Here is a 21,189-nt window from a genome sequence, read left to right on the forward strand (position 1 = left end):
CAACACGAGTTCGCATTCGGGAGGTAGTGGGCTCGAACTCCACTGTCAGTGCCCTGAAGATGGTTTTCCGTGGTTTCCCATATTCATACCAGGCGAATGCTGGTGCTGTACCTTAAGGTCACGGCCGCTTCCTTCCCATTCCTAGCCCTTTCCTATCCCATCGTCGCCATAAGATCTATCTGTGTCGGTGCAACGTAAAGCAACTTGTAAAATTAAAAAAAAAATGTCGACGTACTCGTCTCTGGAATACACCGTGAGTGAATGAATAAGTGCTGTGATTCGATCTGATAGGCGTGGATAGACATTGTGACCCCGTTGCAATGGGGCACGATCTGTCGGGGGGGGGGGGGAATGCATACACTACCGATACTGAGATACCACAGGCGACCGGAACGTTAATGTGATATACAACCTTTTAAAGAAAGGTGATTCATATATATTTCATGATGAGTAATTATTTAATAAATGTTCCCCTTAGTTGAATCCGGATTTCTAGGAGTTTTTCAGTACGTTTGATAGTGGAAGAGATCGAAGAAGGAAGAGTTATCAGGAAGAAGTCAAACTTTTATCATGTCATGACTTACTTACAGATGAAAGTGGTAAAGCTGATATAAGCTCTTCAGCGTGATGTGGATTTATCAGACAAACCTGAAAGAGTGTCTTGTGTAGTCGCTCGACGTCCTTAGTTCGACGCAGCTAAAGGACAACCACTGGAGAAGTTAGAGCCAAGTTTCCAATCATTTTCATGTTTGGAGCATCCTTGGAAATGATAGAGAAATTAGGCTCTTGGGACGCCCTCGGTTTTCCAATCGATTAGTTTAGCGTATTAATTAATTTGTGATAGAAGTTAGATGTGTGATAGGAACACGTTAAATTTAAATGTCATTAAAAACCTCTCCATTATTGAATTAATTTTCTACTACTACTACTACTACTACTACTACTAATTTAACTTCCCTTAAAAGTGCTTCAGTCATATATATATATATATATAAAATGTGTGTGTGTGTGTGTTTGTGTGTGAAGAGTTTCCATATTGTAATATCTCGTAAAATATATTTTAAGTAGGGTGAAAATGCCAAGTCCTTTGTGATTATGACCTACGGTCAATTTTCAGTTATTTATGTATTTCTGTGCTTACGGTTGATGAGAACAGTTAAATAGGGGAAATATGTTCCTTTTAAATAAGCAGGAAGCTTTCTTTTTCAGTGCCGACATAGTTAATAACCTCTAAGTTTTTCACTCTGTCGAAACTCGAAATGTAGCTCTATAAGTTGTGTTATAAATTACTAGCAAGATATCCGTGCTTTGCCACGGTTTAAAATGAAAGTTATCATTCAGAGTTTCAAATTTTGGAGAGTCCATTGTCGGCTGAACCTGTAAAATACACCCTCAGTTCGTACGTCAAACGGTTTTGGAGGAGTGATCATTTATATTCGGGTCTAACACTCATTGAACCCAATAGAATTGGGATGTTTTGAAACCCTGTCTTATTTAACATCTAGGACGTAGGAGCTACCAGCCTGCGAAATATTGACTTCGTACGTCGCACAGTAATGGAGGAATGAATGTTTTTTGTTTCGTTTCAGGAGTAAATTGTTTTAAAAATACGTATTTAACAGCTAACAAGGGGAGGCTGTGGCACATGGGTGACCGATTCAATCCATCTTTGGTGCACATGCAGGGCATGACCAGGAGTATAACAGGTGCAAGTAGTAAGGCGCAATTATCAGCCGTTTCCGAGAAATTAATTAATGAAAAATCCAATGCGCTTATGTGCAAGCTATGTTTGCGAAGAAGACAACGAGCTCCTGGCGCCGATGGACAATTTATTTTTTCAAATATTTCACATCTCCTACAAAGTAAGGTGTCTTCAATTAATTTTCATTTTCTAATCAATTCCAATAAATTATTTTTAGCGGGAAAAGATTTCTGAAAAAATTGTACAGGAGCTGTTTGAAAAACTAATACGTTTATTCCCATTATTTTGTACAACTTATTCTACCCTATTTTTTATTCGCTATCATGCTGTTCGCGCGACGAATTACTGCACGAACTAGGGGAAACAATAATTAATGCGGCATCTTGCGCGAGTGATAAATGCTATCTTTGTGCATTGTTGTGCGATTTTTGCAGAACCTTTTTCCCGCTAAAAATAATTTATTGGAATTGATTTGAAAATTAACATTATTGAAGACACCTTAATTTGTGAGAGATGTGAAATTAAAAAAAAAAAATAGATCGTCCATCAGCAGGATCGATCCAGCGATCCCGCGCTTACGAAGCGGAGCACTTGGCGCTGCGCCACGAGCTCGTTGCCTTTTGCGTAAACATAGCTTGCACATAACCGCACTGGAATTTTTCATTAATTAATTTCTCGGAAAAGGCTGAGAATTACGCCTTACTATTGCACCTGTTTCCTGGTCATGCCCTACACGTATACCAAAAATGGATCAAATTCGTCACCCATGCGCCGTAGCCTCCCCTCGTAAGACATAGAAGACCAGCCTATATACAATTTTAAAGTAGTACGTGAAACGGTTTAGGAGGAATGAAGTTTATTACTTGTAAGAATTAAAACCGTACGTCAAACTGTTTTGGAGGGATGGTTAATTTCGCTTCCAGAACTAACCCCATTTTACCTCTTAGGAGTGGAATGTTTAAAAATATTTCCTATTTAATACCTAGAATTTAAAGTATATACCTCAACTTTGAATTCGTACGTTAAACGGTTTTGGAGGAATTAATATTTTTGTTTTCGGGGTGTTAACCCCCATTTAACTTCCTGAGGATTTTTTTTTCAAACCTTCTGTTATTTGACTCCTAGGTTATAATTTGAAATTTTAACCTCTTAAGTCAAACGGTTTCAGAGAAATGAATATTTTTTGTCATTTGGTTTCTCCCCTACCCCCCCCCCCAGCCCATTCCGCAGTAAAAATCTATTAAGGGGTGTATTGTTTTAAGATTCACTTCTTATTTAAAATCTACGACATAGAATTTTGTGTGTATTGAGGGCAGCATCAATTACTCCGACAATAATCGGGATGTAAACTCCTCTATAATATTTACTATATTTATTAAGGTTGTGGAATTTCATGAGTAATTTGAGAGGTTTCAATCTTTCAATAGAGACATTTTGTGTGCGCAATAACACGTATCAGTAATTGTGTAGAAACTCAAACATATTTTCTAAAGTCGTGTACTAAGTTTAATATTATTTCAGTTAAATCCCTCAGTTTTACAAATAGATTTTGTTGGCAATGCTGGGAAAGAGCCGAAAATTCGGTCCAGTATCTTGGCTGTTGTGAAGCCTTGATTAGTTTTAGAATTTTAACAACTTCTGCATTATCATAATTCTTATATACGTAAAATATTTTGAAGTATATCATATTTGACACCTACGACATAAAAGAACAATCTTCGTGTAAAATGACAACTTCCTACGTTGAACGACTTGGAGAGGGGTGGGGGATGAATTATTTTATCCTCGCTCTTCACATCCCAGTTAAAAACCCCTTCGGACCACTTATGACTTAAAATCTAAGACATAGACGAACAGCCATCACGTGAAATTTCAAGCTCGTATGACATATGGTTTCAGAGCAATGAATTAGTATTAGCATTATTTATTTACCACAGCTCTGTGCAGAAATATGGAAGGTTTAGAGAAAAACCTTGAGCCCCCATGTACATAATATATGTTCCCTAGGCCTATCTTAAGACGTGGTATTATTTACAATATTTACATAGTTTACAAAATACTTAAATTGTATTGTGCAATATATACGTATATACTTAATTTCGTATTGCTCGTTCATTCTGTCTGTTGATAGTTTGCTAATCACTCTTTCATTCAATCATTCATGCGCTCGCATCCTTTCAGTCTATCAGTCTGCCGTTCGCTCATTCCTTTCTCACATACTTTCTTTCAAGCTACCAATCTGGTTTTTTTGTTTTTGTTTTCTGTTTTGTTGTTTTCTTGCCGGGCTGAATGGCTTAGACGGTTGAGGCGGTGGCCCCAACTTGGCAGGTTCGATTCTGGCTCAGTCCGGTAGTATTTGAAGGTACTCAAATACATCAGCCTCGTGTCGGTAGATTTACTGACACATAAAAGAACTCCTATGGGACTAAATTCCTGCACCCCGGTGTCTCCAAAACCGTAAAAGTAGTTAGTGGGACGTAAAGCCATTATTATTATTATTATTATTATTATTATTATTATTATTATTATTATTATTATTATATGTTTTCGGGTGAGGGCTATTTTTTTCTAAACTTGTCTTATTTAAAATCTAGTACATAAAGAAGAATTCTAAGTGAAATTTCAACTTTATCCGGTGAACGGATTCGGAGGAACAAAAATTGTTTTTCAGGGTTTTATCCCCATTTTATCTCCTTTCTTAGGGAGCACCTACACGGTAATAGAAATATATCCACAAATTTTTTTTCTTTATGTCCAGTGGGTTTGCCTGGGCGTTGATTGACAGTCAGGACATTGCCTTTCATATATAGATACATATACAATGTAATTTATTTACAAGTATGTTATAACTTACAAGTTATTATCCTGTAATATTCCACCTCCGCAGCGTAATGTTTAGCGCTATTGGCTGCCATCCTCGGTGACCCGGATTCGATTCCCGGTACTGTCGGAAATTTAAGAGTGGCTAGAGGACTGGTATGTGGTTAAAATGGAACACGCAGCTGAAAAGATCTGCACCACCTCGGGATGAGGACACGATTTTTGTCCGGCTTCATGTTTAGCCTTTGGTCCAAGGGGTCCCGTATTCGGGTCGGATATTTTAACTTTAATTAGTCAATTCCTATGGCTCAGGATCTGGGTGTTTGTGCCGTCTTAGGTAGGGCCCCATCCTCACAGACGCGCAGGTCGCCTATACGACGTCTGCTCGAAAGACCTGCACCAGGCTTCTCCAGAGGCCACACGCCATTATTATTATTATTATTATTATTATTATTATTATTATGTGCGTATGGGCCCACTGGATCACGCAAAGCTCTAACGATTCTGTTTTCTGAGTTGCCACACAGCTCTCATCCTTTCTTCGTGGATCCTTTTCTGTTCTTCTGTCCACTTTGCTCCAGTCTTCTTTTTCACTTCGTTCTCTGGTTGCACTTTCTATCCATTAATTTTTTTTTTCTATAAAGGTTTCTGTCCGCGGTGTCAGTTGAGTTCATGTGGGCTTTTTCCAGATCCTTCTTCACTTCCAGTACCCATGGAATATTTTTTAGATGTTCTATGTAGGTGAGAATCTTGTGTGTCAGTCTACTTGCCGGCAGTCTGCGGACGTGCCCATAAAATCTCAGACGTCTTTTGCGGATATCTGTTGCAACGTTGGAAGGCTCTTCTGTCACTTTGCTTGACCTCAGTCTATAACCTTCTTCTGTTTTTCGAGGGCCGAGAACTTTCCTCAGGATTCTTCTTTTAAAATGTTTTAGGTCACCTTTCGCGTTTAGTGTAAGGGTCTCGCTGGCATATAAGACTTCGGGCTTGATTACTGTATTATAGTGTCTGATCTTTGCATGGCGGGACAAGCACTTTTTATTGCGTATGTTGTGAACCCTACCGTAAGTTTCCAAAATATTTGTAGGCGAATTTTCTGGGCAGCCTTCTCGCCTCCCGTTGGTTCAAGTATTTCTCCCAAGTACTGGAAGTGTGGTACTCGGTTGATTTGCCCACATGTCGTATTCAAACTTTGGATGTCAAGTTTTGAGCAAAAGAACTTGGTCTTTTCAAAAGGAAATTTGTAGGCCAACCTTTCCAGCACATTCGCTAAGGGTTTCAATTTGTTTAACGGCTGTGACTACATCTGTCAGTATGGCCAGGTCATCTGCAAAAGCGAAGCAGAATATTTCAATACCGTCTTTGGCCCGTCCTAGTCGTATGGGGCACCAGTATCCCATGTCTTTCAATGCCTGCTTCCACTCGCGGATGACTTTATCTAGGACGAGGTTGAAAAGAAGCGGAGATAGGCCGTCACCTTGTCGGACGCCAGTTTTAATCGGGAATGGTTCAGAGATCTCCCCCATGAATTTAACTTTGGAGATAGTGCCATTGAGTGTTGCGTTGATGATGTTGAGGTTCTTGGAATCAAGCCCCAGTTTCTCAAGAATAACGAAGAGAGACTGTCGATCAACCGAGTCGTACGCTTTCCTAAGGTCAACAAAAATGCAGATGACCGGTTTGTTCCTCAATGCTTGGTATTTTAATGTTGCCTTCAGTTTGAATATTTGTTCTGCACACGAGCGACCAGGGCGGAAGCCTGCTTGTTATTCACCAATAGTTCAAGTTGTTCTTGCGTTCTCTTCAAAAGGCAAGCTGAAAGAATTTTGTATGCCCCTGTAATTGTTCACGTCAGTCTTATCCCCCTTTTTGTGCAATGGATGGATAAGGGCGCACTTCCAGCCCTGAGGTAATTCGTCCGATTGCCAGATATCTGTAATGATCTGGGTGAGTTCCTTGAGGGAGTTAGGTCCACGGTTTTTCAGAAGTTCCGCAATGATGCTATCTTCTCCGGAGGTCCTATTGTTTTTAAGTTTGAGGACATGGCCGCGTATTTCTTCCTCTGTTGGTGGTGGAGAGTCTGGGAAAGTGTGCTTTGGGGGTTCTTGAGGGAATCTTGTGAGGGGCTCTGGACAGTTGAGATCAGCCAAGTACAGTGCTAGTTCCTGACAATTTTCCTGATACCCACGGACTTGTCCTCCGAATTCTCTATAGAAATCTCGTACGTTGTAATTACGAAAGTTACCTTCAATAGAGCCCAGTTGTTGCATCAGATGTTTTCTCTTGACCTGCCTGGTGATTTTGGCTACTCGTTTTCTAGTTTCATTGAAATATGTTTGGTTTTCTGGTGATTTCTTGCTATTGTATTTCTGGAATGCTTCTTTTCGTTCCTTCAAGGCACGTTCATATTCAGAATTCCACCAACGGTGTTTGGTATTCTTTTTGAGGGGAATTTGCTCTTGAACTTTCTGAATGATTTTATTGCGGAATTTCTCCCAGGTGCCTGCATGTTCCCTTTCCCGCACGTCTTGCAGATTACTGTTTCCAATCTGTGTTGTGTCAAACTTCGGTATGTGTGGCCTCTTATGATGAATTTTCTTCGAGGTGAATTTTACCTTTATTCTCACTAGGTAGTGATCGGAATCGACGTTTAATCCTCGGCGTACCTATACATCGTGTACCTCTCTCTGCATGGGATGAGATGGCAATGTGATCGATTTGAAATTCACCGATCCCTGGAACGGGAGGCCTCCATGTCTTCTGTTTCCGTGGTGATTTTCTCAGAGAAGTTGACATGATTTTAAGATTGTATCGTTGACACAGTTCAGTGAGTCTCAACCCGTTTTTGTTAGTGAATTTGTGAGCAGGGAATTTGCCAACAGTTTTCTGGTGTTCTTTTTCTTTACCAATTTGTGCTTTAAAGTCGCCCATCAAAATTTTTGTATTCTCTTTTGGAATCTTCGCCATGATTTTCTCAAGTTTTGCGCAGAATGCATCAGTTTTTTCGGTTTTTTTTATTGTCCGCGTTAGTGAATGCATCTACATTCACTATTGTATATTATTATTATATTAAAATATGATTGGATTATCAGATAATGAGATCTATTTTGTTATAATAATGCAAATATATTTCAGCATCCGTAAACATTATATGTTGAGATTATAGATTCTTCTATGTTTTAAAGTTTAAAACATTTTTCTTTCATTTGTAATGGTTTTTTAAAAATCTTAGTAATACCTAACACTTCTCTGGCGTCTTTCTTTAGCACCTACTTGACTGTATTTTCTGTTTGTTGCAGTCCCAAATCTCCGCCCAACAGCCCTAACACAGAACTGTCGGCCGAAGACGAGCTCAAGGGAGTTTACATAAATTACTGCTATAAGGTAAGTAGGAATACTCTGGTGCTTGGAACAGACTACCATAGTAACCATAATTGACCTAACTGTATTACCTCCGGTGTTACGCCTGTGTGTGTTTAGTTCCCGAATGACAAAACTTCCTTCACGAGACTCAAGGTTGTGGGAAGAAATCGTAATCTGTTAATAGCTGTATTAGATTATTTATGCTTACCTTTCGATTCTATTGGGGGAGGGTCTTCATCGGCGTAGTTACTTAAATGTATTACATGTTACGTGCAGAACATTTTTGTCTCCGCCAAATGAAAAACTTGTTCTTCAGTATCTGACGACGTCTTTAATCTCTTTTGTTTCAGAGTACCAAAAACGTTAGATTATGGAAATGAACTTAAAGTACTTCCGGGAACGATGTTAATGTATTCAGCCACGGCGCATGGTATGAATTAATGTCGCGCGGCGATGTTCGAGAAAACAGTTGGTTGGAAGTTTATATAGGCTGTAAACTAGAACACTCTAGCCAGTTTCCCATGTCACTTTATTGACCAGGGATTAACTTACGTCAGCGATATTCATTTCAAAACTTCGTACACCATTTTGCGCTACGGATTGAAATAAATCTCTCACAGAATTCCTTAAACACTTCTTGACGCTTCTCCGTAGCAGCTGCAGTTCTTGTTATTTATTACTCATCCATCCCATTATTCTATACTGCAGAAAGTTATCATTTTTGACATAGTAGTTTGTTGGAAGCCATTCCAATCTTCTACTTCTTTGCTTGGCAGTTTTCGTGTTTTTTTACGATGTCAGTAAAACCTTGTCAGAAAATATGGTTGGTACTTCGCAAGTATGGTTGACTGGCAACACTTGTTTTGTACCAAAATGGGCTACAATCCTTGCGCTTGTTCTCTGCTGTCTTGCTTAAATATTCTTCTTCATCATCTCTACTTCTCCCAGTTAACTGGTATCGGCACTAATGTGGATTAATCCCAGTTTTAAGACCGGATGCCCTTCCCGGCCCAAATCCTTTGTGAAGGGAAGTGTTCATTATTGTGTGTTGGTAGTGTGATGTGTTGTATCTGAACGTCAGAGGTAAACTATTGTAAGTGGCATAACGTTAGAGGAGAGCAGTAAGAAGCGGCTGATGCGTATATTTTGCTACCTTTAAGGCAGGTCGATTCGACAGCTGTCGACTGTAAGCTGTCGTAAGGGTCAATGCGATAAGGAGTGCGGTGCTCGGCATGTGGATTTTTTGCTATTTGTTTTACGTCGCTCCGACACAGGTAGGTCTTATAGCGACATGTATTCCTTCATTAAATATGTAATTAAAACTAAAATTATGAATGAATTTGGATCACATATTTACGTCCTTGTTTGCCAGTTTTAGGTCCTTTTTTAAATATTTTTATTTATTTTTACAGGTCTTCTTTAGGCAGTTTATAGGTCTTAAACTTCCGAGCCCTAATGATCACTTACGATTGTTTATTGCTGGGTTCTCCTTGCACGTATGATAATATCACATAGATCATCTTTATTCCTGCGAAACATATACATACAGTATTGTACCCAAAAGAAGACACTACCAAAACAAGGAGTCAAAACCTCAAAATCGCCGTTTTTGCATTTACGATAGTTTACCTCTGATGTCAAGGTATGTAATGGAAGATGTGTATTAAGACCATCACAGAGACACAATCCCCATACTAGGGAATTAACCAAAAAGCAAATTCATTTCTGTACAGGCCATGAAAGCCCTTGGAGTGATGGGAGATAAAGGCTTCCTCTATCCGTAACCTTGGCACTAGATAGGGTAGAGTGGTTGGCTTTATGCCGAAACGAGAATGTGATTAATATTTAAGGAGTTGCGAAATTCAGTTTAGCTACAAAGTGTCTTCTGAAATACACAAGAAAGAAAATATCCTTGGGAAAAACCGTATTATTTCAGAACTTAATAAATTTAAATTACATCAGCCGCCACTTAATCAGTAAAAATATTCGAACTCGTGTAAGATACATTCAAATCGTGCTATATTCAAAGTAAATTTAGTACATGAATATGGAATAGGCTATATGGCGAAAAACAGACATTTTCTCACGGAACTGGATTGTGTATCGTAGAGATAGTATAGGAATGATAGGAGGGGGAGTATTCATTCTGGTGAAAGAAGAATGTTTAAGCTACGAAAAAGTTGGAGATGACAAACATGAAATTGTAGGTGTAAGGATCATTTATAAAGATAATAGGCAACTTGATATCTTTGGAGTGTACAGACCAGGAAAGGGTAGCGCTGACACTGATTCAGAATTATTTGATAAGATTTCTTTTTTTTTTGGCTATTTGCTTTACGTCACACCGACACAGAGAATTCTTATGGCGACGTTGGGGCAGGAAAGGGCTAGAAGTGGGAAGGAAGCGGCCGTGGCCTTATTTAAGGTACAGCCCCAGAATTTTCTTGGTGTGGAAATGGGAAACCACGGAAAATCATCTTCAGGGCTGCCGACAGTGGGGCTCGAACCCACTATCTCCCGAATACTGGATACTGGCCGCACTTAAGCGACTGCAGCTGTGGAGCTCGGTATTGTAGTAAGGATATAAAAAATAGGGCATATAAGTCTCTGGTAAGACACAAACTAGAGTATGGTTCCATTGGGATTCAAGCACTGGAAAAAAAAATCCAAAGAAAATCAGCTCGATTTGTTCTTTGTGGTTTCTGACAAAAGAGTAGCATTACAAAAATGTTGCAAAGTTTGGGCTGGGAAGACTTGGGAGAAAGGAGGCGAGCTGATCGACCAAGTGGTATGTTGCGAGCTGTCAGTGGAGAGATGGCGTGGAATGACATTAGTAGAAGTTTAAGTTTGAGTGGCGTCTTTAAAAGTAGGAAAGATCACAATATCAAGATAAAGTTGGAATTCATGAGGACAAATTGGGGAAAATGTTCGTTTATAGAAAGGGGAGTTAGGGATTGGAATAACTTACCAAGGGAGATGTTCAATAAATCTTCAAATTCTTGGAAATCATGCAAGAAAAGGCTAGGAAAACAACAGATAGGTAATCTGCCACCTGGGTGACTGCCCTAAATGATCAGTATTGATTGATAAACGTAGGCTCGGACGAGACCCTCTCAGTCGTGCTTCACTAAACTACTACAGCTGCTGTGTCATTGTGTTCGGAAGAATGTTACTACTTATATTCCGACGCACCGTTCGTTGTGGCAGTGTTGATAGGTCGCCAAAATCACCCGATTTTATTTTCCTAGATTAGCTTGTAAATGGCGGATAAGGAATCGCATGGCGTGCTCCGGGTGTGCCATATTTGCTTCACTATGTGTTCTGTCCAGCAGTTGGTGTGACCGAACATTATGGACAGCCTTGGTAAGTACCTTTACTTCCGTATTCCTCAACCGGTGACTGAAAGAGGCCCTTGGGGGCTCTCAGCTTGGAAGCGTGGTTTGGCGACCATAGAGCCCCTGGCTGAGCCTTGCATTGCTTCCACTTCCTCGCTTTTGTGTGAACCCCCTTGGTCAACTTTTGTTCTCTTCCAACCTCAACAGTACCGGTATTAGATTTGCAAGACCTAGGGTGTCTTTCATTCTCACACCCTTCGTGGTCTTTTTCTTTATTTTTCCGATATTTTCATTATTTTCAAGTACCAGACCTCTTTCATTTTCCTTTTGGTTAGTGTTAATAGAGGAAGGTTGCCAAGTTGTACTTCCTCTTAAAACAATAATCTACACCACCACAATTCAATATTTCTTATATCTTTTTTTTAATTTATTGAATCGAAATAAGCTCGCCTGTTCGTTAAGACGTCAAGTCTATATGGTCTGCCGGGCTGAGTAGCTCAGTCGGTAGAGCGCTGACCTGAGGCTTGGCAGGTCCCATCCTGGCTCAGTCCGGTGGTATATGAAGGTGCTCAAATACGTCAGCCTCGTGTTAGCGGAGTTACTGGCACGTAAAAAAATAATGCCGGACAAAATTCCGGGCTCGGTGTCTCCGAAAATCGTACAAGTAGTTAGTGGGACATAAAAGCCAATAACACCATCATCATCATCATCATCATCATCATCATCATCATCTATGGTCTGGCACCGTGGTTAGTCGATTCGAGTCTCGTTGGTCGAAAATATTTTCTGTCAGAATGTTGGCCGTCGGGGTAGGACAGGACCTCTCCACAATGCTCATATGGAGTGAGAGCATATGACGCTGTTGATGGTGATTCGTCCGTCGGGTGTCGACGTTAAGCCTTGAACAGACCCCTTGGTGCTATTCGATAGGAGTAGGCTATGTGCCGGCACTGGGTTTCACCCTCTACCTTCGTACAATCATATACTACGTCATTCGCTTCATCTCATTAAGTTCTCTAATGAGGTTGACGGCAGGAAGGGTATCCGGTCGTAAAAACTCTTAGAACATTCATCTCACTCATACCAGACAGTGTAGTAAAACGGGACAAGGATTGAACAGCTTATTGAATCGAAATAATAACTTTGTTCGCATTACGAACATCCTTTTTTTTATAGTAGTTCATTAGATGCAAGTTTTATATCAAGCAAAAAAGTTTTTCTTGTTATGATCTTCAGCGTCGGTCTTCTTCTTGAGGCGCCTTCTCCTAGCGGAGGTTGGCGGTCCACATAGCCAGCTCTGGACGTGATGTTGCAGCATGGAAAGCATCTTCTGAAGTGCAGTTGTATGACATGGTTAATCATATAAAGTAATCAGGTTTCTAAAAGGGGTAGTTTTTCACCCATTCCCATTACATGAATTTACTTAGAAATAAATACGAAAGTATTGTGTCGTTTTAATTAGAGATATTTTTATTTTCATGCTTGTCAGTATTATACTGTCTTGCTCGAGGTTTCGGGATTGAATCCCACCGCATTATTGACATTGAACAGTGCTTGAATGCGAGAAACATGTAGGACATCGCTCTTTGGATCACCGCTGTAGTGTCTAATAAGACTGGCGGTAGGTGAAGGGATATGAACACATATTTGATTATTATTATTATTATTATTATTATTATTATTATTATTATTATTATTTCCGCTGCTTACGCAGTATCTAAGTTACGTGAGCGTAGTTAGCGACTGTGTTTCTCAGGGCGATGCTCTCCGCAGTAATTGCTCACTGTTTACTCTCGACCTTGCTGTTTGCCAATACTGCTTACAAGCAAAGTAGTTCTTCGAAACAAACATCACCTGATACTTTCAAGGATATAAGTCCGTCTTGTTCACTTAGCAACTATTGGCCATTTCGCAATTCGCCACGCGTTTATAGTTTGATGCTTGTTGTTGTTGTTGCTTTCGTCACTTCCACTTGAAAACTGTAGTCCCTCTACGGGTGTGTTGACAAAACAGATTTGCCCATACCATGCAGACGCCGTCTAGATCAACTGCTCTGATAATTTCTTTGTACTTACCGCGGTACCGTGTAGTTTCATGCAGGTTCTATGTTCCAACCCCAACAGGCTGGACTTAACTATTGTTCCAAAATACTATTACTATGGTACATTGCTTCTGCCCTGATCTACAAAATTTCCAGTAACCTGTTTTGCAAGGCCTGTCTCAGAATTCTATAATGTTTCAAGCTGTTGTCATCTCGACTAAACTTCCTACAGCAAAAGTGGAAGCTTTCTAGAGTAAAACGACAGTTTCAAAATTTGCTGTTAGAAGTTTTTCAAGGCAGCAGTAGCTCGCACTTGCCTAGTGTGTTGAATAATAATAATGTCTGTCTGTTAGGTCATCAGCCCAGAGACTGGTTGGATCCTCAAATAGCACCACCAAAGGTTATGCGGTTATAAGGAAACCCCCAAAACCAATGGAAGCACCAACATGAGGCGTACTAGGCAAGATGAAGAGTGAGGTAGTTTGCCATTGCTTTCCTCACTGGGTCAGAAAGTACTATTGCAGCACGGCTGATCCTATGAGCAGTACCTTTCATAACACTCGGATGCACTAGTCATGCTCTGAATGTCATTACTCAGCACTACCCATAAACCAGACACTTCCATATTGTCACAGCCATGGATGTTGACTGGGACTTCGGTGGAAGCTACACTTTACTCTGGCCTGTGCCAAGAGATGGATGCAAAAGTACTGTATCCATTAAGAAATTACAGCAGGCAGAATAATAATAATAATAATAATAATAATAATAATAATAATAATAATAATAATAATTCGTGGACCGGGAGAGTCAGCTGTGCGCGTAGAGGCGCGCGGCTGTGAGCTTGCATCCGGGAGATAGTAAGTTCGAATCCCACTATCGGCAGCCCTGAGAATGGTTTTCCGTGGTTTCCCATTTTCACACCAGGCAAATGCTGGGGCTGTACCGTAATTAAGGCCACAGCCGCTTCCTTCCAACTCCTAAGCCTTTCCTATCCCATCGTCGCCATAAAACCTATCTGTGTCGGTGCGACGTAAAGCCCCTAGCAAAATAATAATAATAATAATAATAATAATAATAATAATAATAATAATAATAATTCGTGTGGTTCACTCCATGGCTGAATGGCCAGCGTTAAGGTCTTCGGTTTAAAGGGTGCTGGGTTCGATTTCCAACCTGATTGGGAATTTTAATCACGTCTGATTTATTCTTCTGGCTCTAGGACTGGGTATTTGTGCTTGACCCAACACACTCCTCTTCATATTCAGAAACACGCCACACTACCAACCACCACAGGAATACGAAATAGTGATTACACCCCTCCATATATGGTTGGTGTCAGGGAGGGTATCCGGCCATACAACAGGGTCAAATCCACATGTGCGATACAGTTCGCATCCGCAACCCCACAGTTGTGGGGAAACGCGGTAGAAGAAGAGAAGGGGGGGGGAGGGGAACTAAAAGGGCATTTAATCATACCTCCTCACTGGAAGTCAATAATAATTGAATAATCGAAATTGAAAAGACCATCAAGAAATCAGCATAACAGACGAAATGACATGGGACTTCGGTGAACAAACATCATTTTGCTAAAAGTCCCGAAATGAGAACTGTTACTGCATGGACGGAAGTCATAGTGAGAGGATGAAGGGATTCTGGGAAGATAAGAAAGCAAAGTCATCTGCTATATAAGTTCAATCGCCCTCCTTAGTTGGGCATAACGTTGTGGAAAATAAAATCATGTATCTATTGCAAGCTTGGCAGACCCTCCGGAGAGGATGGGCGGCATCTGCTATGTGGGAAACTCCATGTACGAGTTGCAGGGATGTTGGAGACAGCGCAAATACCCAGTCCCGGAACCAAGGAAATTAACATTTTAAGATTAAAATATCTCGACCCGATCGAGAATCGAACCCAGGGCTCCAAAGACCAAGGCAATGATCACTCAACATGAATTATGAAAGAAAAATGTAGCATTCTGATTCGCCAAAACGCTCGCCAGTACTTCAAGACCACTTGGACTGTGGTAGCGATGATGCATACGATGGGAGAGGGGAGGTGGAAGGCGGCAAGCATACATGCGTAGTAGTAGTAGTAGTAGTAGTAGTAGTAGTAGTAGTAGTAGTAGTATTTATTCATTCATCATGTCGTTTACATATTTACAGGACTCTGTTTTATATATACATAACTCTTCTAATAACATTATTACTTGAGAAATATTAATCTTATAACATACCACATATATTACAGTAGTAGTAGTAGTATTATTATCAACATATTAATACTTAAAATAAATTGAACTTGTAACTATCTCTTGCACACCTTAAATAAATTATTATTATTATTATTATTATTATTATTATTATTATTATTATTATTATTATAATACAAAATCACTCCAACCTCAACAAAGTCGAGTAGATATCAGTAAAATACCACGTAAGGTGAAACCTTGTGTGTGGTAATTTAGAATATTAATTACATAGTGAGAAATATATTTTAAATGATGTCTGAAATACGAGTATGGGTATGAGTGAATGACGGATATGATCAACACATGGTGGAGAATTGAATAGAAATTGAATATGGTGACGTGATATTCTCATTTAGTTATTTCTTCCATAACAGTTTTATTATCCCTGACATAGGATTTAAGACACTTCAGACTCATTTTCTGACCTAATAAAGTAGTTTGTAAAGAACCGGGAAGGACATTAAAAAATTTTGGAATGAAGTACAGGAAATTGTGCTTTGTTATGCTAAGTTTGGGTTTGTATAACATACAACGGTGGTACATCTTACTGCGTGTTGAATATTCATGTTTAATGTTCTGAATTATATTTTTGTTTTTGTTAATTTATTTGTATATTTCAAGGGCATAGAGCTGTTTTACATTAAATATATTTGCTTCAGCATATAATTGACTACTTGGGTATAATCTTCCTTTCTGGTACATTATTCGTAATATAAGGTTTTGAACAACCTGTATTTTATTGATCACATTTTTGTAGGCTCCTCCCCAAGCCAAAATTCCGTAGCTAAGAATAGACTGAACTAAAGCGTAATAAACCTCTCTTAACAATTTTATACTGGATATGTATTTTAAATTATGAAATATATAAACAGTTCTTCTGATTTTCTTTCTTAAATCGGTAATGTGACTTTTCCATTTCATGTTCGAATCAATTAATAATCCCAAATACTTAACATTATTTACTTTATAAATTTTGTAGCAGTTACAATTAAATTTACAGTTGATGTTGTGTACAATTAATTCATTGAAATCGTTTCGTGTATCTGTTACAGAAAAATTCATAAATTTTGTCTTTTTAATGTTCAGAAATAATTCATTATTATCTAACCATGCTTTAACTTTAAGCAGTGCTCGAGTTGCTCTCTGTCTGACGAGATTCCAGCTATCACCCTCAACATAAATGACTGTATCATCTGCATATTTCGGACGTCAGCTGTTCCATTCTGGGTTGTGTTGCAGTTGCAGAGTCGCTTAGTCCAGAAGAAGTTACTCGGCGCAATGCTGCTGTCCCTTTGTAGCTCTTCCTATATTTGCTAGCTTTGAATGATGTCGGAGAAATGTAAAAGTCCTCCTCTCCGTGTCGTAATTTTAACACTAACTTCTTCCACTCCGGTAATTAGGAAAGTGAGCCAGACCTCCGTGTCATAATACCTTGTACCTTTGCTACGAGCAAACTCCTGATGTGCCAATTTTCAAATCTGATTTGGCTGACATTGTGCTCATAGCAAACAAGGAGTGACTTCAAGTTATATTAATGAAATCCTTGACGTGCCCCAACAAAACAACACAAATGTCAAGAATGCATTCTTCAACGAAGGTCCCGTGTGCACTGAAAAAGCTTATGTGCTTAATTCAAACTTGCTTCAATTTAGGGCTTCGTATTTTATTGGTATTATATTTATCCTTCACTAAATATTTACCCCATTGACCGTCATGTTTTGACGGCTAGTACTATGTATACAATGAATATGAACACATTAACAATAATATCACATGGGTAAACATAACTGTAAAATTGAACTATTTTGATGTTATCACGAACAAGACATAAGAGTATTTTGAACTAGTGTTCTACTGCTCGTTCATAATAATGTAACACGGGGGCTTAGGCCTACCACTCGGTTGCTGTGTGCAGTGTATAGTGCCATACGGGTTTGTGACGTCATGCAGAATAGAGACCTTCCTGACGATTCCACTCCAATCCAGACACCGCTGACAATAATTAAGATTTATCATTTAAATAAACATATTTGGAGCATCCAGTGACTCGAATAAGTATTGCTATTATGTAACTATGGTCGTAATATTGAAAGATGCGTTCTGACAGTTCTTAGAAGGAGGTCCGTTTACTGCCTACCTGGGTGGGAAGAAGGGAGTAGGGGGGTATAGTTGCCATGTAAACGTGGGCGTGCCCACTGCGGTTGCCATGGAGATAAGCCTGCTGGTCGGGTCAAGTGGCTTGGAGTTGCCAAACCTCTCACTTCTGAGCCGTCTGAACGAATGAACAAGTGAGCCGGGAAGGAGAATCGAATACAGGAATGTGGCTACACCGTGCAATGCTCCTCCCTCCAGCCGTGTCTGTCAGAATGCTTCTTTAAATACACGGGTATAGCACGTATCTATACTAGACTTAACTAAAGTTGGCGTCTGACAGGTAAGGTTGAAGGGAGGAGCTCTGCACGTGCCATTTCACGATGTTGCCACATTCCAGCATTCCTTTCTACATGCTCTTACCCCTCGCTTCCGGTTCACTTGTTCCCTCCTTCATTCTGACCGCTGTGATCTGTTGTAGACTACCTGGCCAGGCGGTGTCGTCCCATTTGCGATCACTCTTATACAATCAGGTTCTTATCAGAGACACTGACAAGTTTGGCAACTCCCAGCAAGACGAGCTGCCCTGAAGTGTTATCTCCATGGCAACCGCAGTCGCCCCACCCTTGTTTCCATGGCAACCACATAGCCACTCCCTTTATCCCGCCTCGGCAGGCAGTAAACGGACCTCCAAGAAATGTCAGACGCCAACTCTTATTATTAGCAGTATAGGTTATGTTAGCCGGGCGGTCACGGTATGTATATTGAGTGTTCATCCCGGAGGCTGGTTTGGACCGCCATCAGCTATACTTAGGGACAGAACATGACGCCTTCAGTTCCTGGAAGACAGCAGTCAATCTCACCCTGTACCCTGCTGAGTTAACGAGTTCTAAATGATCCTTGCTTGCTGTGGAGAATTTGCCAAACCACTTTCTTCCACACTCTCTTCAGTCTTTACCCTTTCTTCGTGTCGAGTGCAGTAGACGATTTGGCAATTTCGGCTCCAGTACACGTAGTAAATCTTATAAGCCGCTAATAGACACCGGGCTGCCGCTTGGTGGTGGTGGTGGTGATGGTGGTGGTGGTGGTGGTGGTAGTAGTAGTAGTAGTAGTAGTAGTAGTAGTAGTAGTAGTAGTAGTAGTAGTAGTAGTAGTAAGGTGATGTCGTGTTTTGTCCCTGAGTATATCATAGGTGACCCTGGCGTCACTCAAGAGGCGTACTAGCGAAATGAGGAGTGAGACAGTTTCCCGTTGCTTTTCTCACTGAGCAAGAAGTTGCTATTACATCTCACTCTGCCAAGCCCACTGAAATGTCCGCAGCAACTGACCTTATGAGTGATATTCTCACACCATTCATAACAGGGACTGGCTGCATACGGAATGACATTACTAGCATCACACATACTTCGGTCACTTCCATGCTGTCAAAGCCAAGGATGCGACTGGTCAATGAAAGTAACAAATTTGTTCTGACCCACACCAGAAGACATACAGTAGTGCACTGTAAACGCTAGATTTTGCCAGCAAAGGCATAATAAATACGGTATGAAAATAAATACATGAGACAAAATGTACGACAATCTTCTTCGTCTTCTTTACGAAACGTGTAGCTGTAAGCTTGCATTCGGGAGATGGTGGATTCGATTCCCACCATCGGCAGCCTTGAAGATGGTTCTCGGTGGTTTCCCATTTTTAACACCAGGCAAATACTGGAGCTTCATTACGACCACATTCGCTACCTTCCCAATCCTAGCTCTTTCCCATCACACCGTCGCCGAAATTTTGAATGGTATCTATATTTAAAATATTGACTATACTTTCGGCATATTATCTAACCGAGAAAAAAATAATGTTTAGAATAGCTTGGCTAAACCGAATGAATAGTATAAATGTATTGGTAGAAAAAGCTAAAAGTATGGCCGTTTGTGTTATTGTGCGAAAGGAAAGACCTTGGGAGACGCCACGGAGTCACCATGTGCCGGCGAGTCTGCCAGCGAATCACTCGTGTGCTCTGCCGGGTGATATTCGACCTTGACTAACTACTTCTAGGAAGAGAATCATACATTAAAGAGAACACTTCCTACATTCTTTATCCTTACTCGTGATATGATTCAGTTCCTTCACCTTACAGCATTGGATTGTCGATATGAAGTGTTTATGAGCTCACATTATTTTATAGATATTTAGCTCAGTGTCACAAAAGCGTACTGTACTTGGAAAATAGTTTTTTCCTTCATAAAATATTCAAAACAAACGAAGAGAGAGGTGATAATTCCGTATCTCGGACAGTATCATCTGATATGCACTAGACTACATTGTATCTGTGTTATATGAGATCAGTAATACAGAATAGGTGATCGAAATTGAGGGGGTAGACAAAAGCTACTCTTCAGAAGTGGGGTTCGAATCCCACTTTCGGTGGTACTGGAACTTATTTACCTTAACCCTCCGCCCAACAGGTAATAAACAGGTATTACACACACTGAATAATCAGGTTTCGTTGACGAAGATGTTTCAGGTCCCCAATAATACTTTAGTAGGCTAATTATAACCGAAAACTAATGTCTAGTATTGCAAAACGTGCGTTTCCATTCTCTCCTTAATAAAAGGACTGGTAATGTATATATATGTATGTTTAGTCATCAGCCCCAAGGCTGGTTGGATCCTCAACAGTTCCGCCATGAGCTGTCATAGATGGCCTAGGCATCACTGAAGAGGCGTACTAGGGAAATGAGGAGTGAGGTAGTTTCCCATTGCTTTCCTCACCGAGCCAGAAGTTGCTATTACATATCAGTCTGCCAAGCCCACTGAAATGCATGCACCAACCGACCCTATGATCAATATTTTCACACCATTCATAGCAGGGACTGGCTGCGTAAGGAATGGCATTACTAGCATCGCTCATACCTCAGTCACTCTCATTTTGTCAAAGCCAAGGATAAGACAGAGACAGATCAATGAAAGTAACAAAATTGCTCTAGCCCATACCAGAAGACTTAGTGCACTGTAAACACTAGGTCCTGCCAGAAAAGGCATCTGGTAATGTAATGGAATATAATCGAGCTGTTACTACAGGTTATAGTGTTGCAGTAGAACGTTGGCCATGCGATTAGGGGTCCGCAGCTGTGAGCTTGCATTCGGGAGATGGTGGGTTCGAACCCCACTGTCGGCAACCCTGAAGATAATTTTCCCTCGTTTTCTATTTTCACACCAGGCAAATGCTGGGTTTGTACCTTAAGGCCACGGCCACTTCCTTCCCACTCCTAGGCCTCTTCTATCCTATCGTCGCCATAAGACCTATCTGTGTCGGTGCGGCGTAAAGCAACTAGCAAAAAAAAAACAGGATAGGAAAGGGCTAGGAGTGGGAAGGAAGCGGCCGTGGCCTTAATTAAGGTACAGCCCCAGCATTTGCCTGGTGTGAAAGTGGGGAAACCACGGAAAACCATTTTCAGGGCTACCGACAGTGGGGTTCGAACCTACTATCTCCCGAATACTGGATACTGGCCGCACTTAAGCGACTGCAGCTATCGAGCTCGGTATATAAGACCTGTCTATGTCGGTAAGGCGTAAATTGATTTAGAAG

General features: G+C 40.4%; 1 protein-coding gene across 1 annotated transcript in view; it reads left to right on the forward strand.

Annotated features, from left to right (window-relative positions):
- Positions 1–21,189, forward strand: part of BNIP3 (BCL2 interacting protein 3) — a 361,523-nt gene that overhangs the window by 258,708 nt on the left and 81,626 nt on the right. The window contains exon 3 of the mRNA XM_067137160.2: positions 7,822–7,906. Within this exon, the coding sequence (XP_066993261.1) occupies positions 7,822–7,906 (85 nt within the window). The remainder of the gene's footprint in view (positions 1–7,821; positions 7,907–21,189) is intronic.

This window comes from Anabrus simplex, chromosome 1, assembly GCF_040414725.1.
Source record: "Anabrus simplex isolate iqAnaSimp1 chromosome 1, ASM4041472v1, whole genome shotgun sequence".
Classification (NCBI taxonomy): domain Eukaryota; kingdom Metazoa; phylum Arthropoda; class Insecta; order Orthoptera; family Tettigoniidae; genus Anabrus; species Anabrus simplex.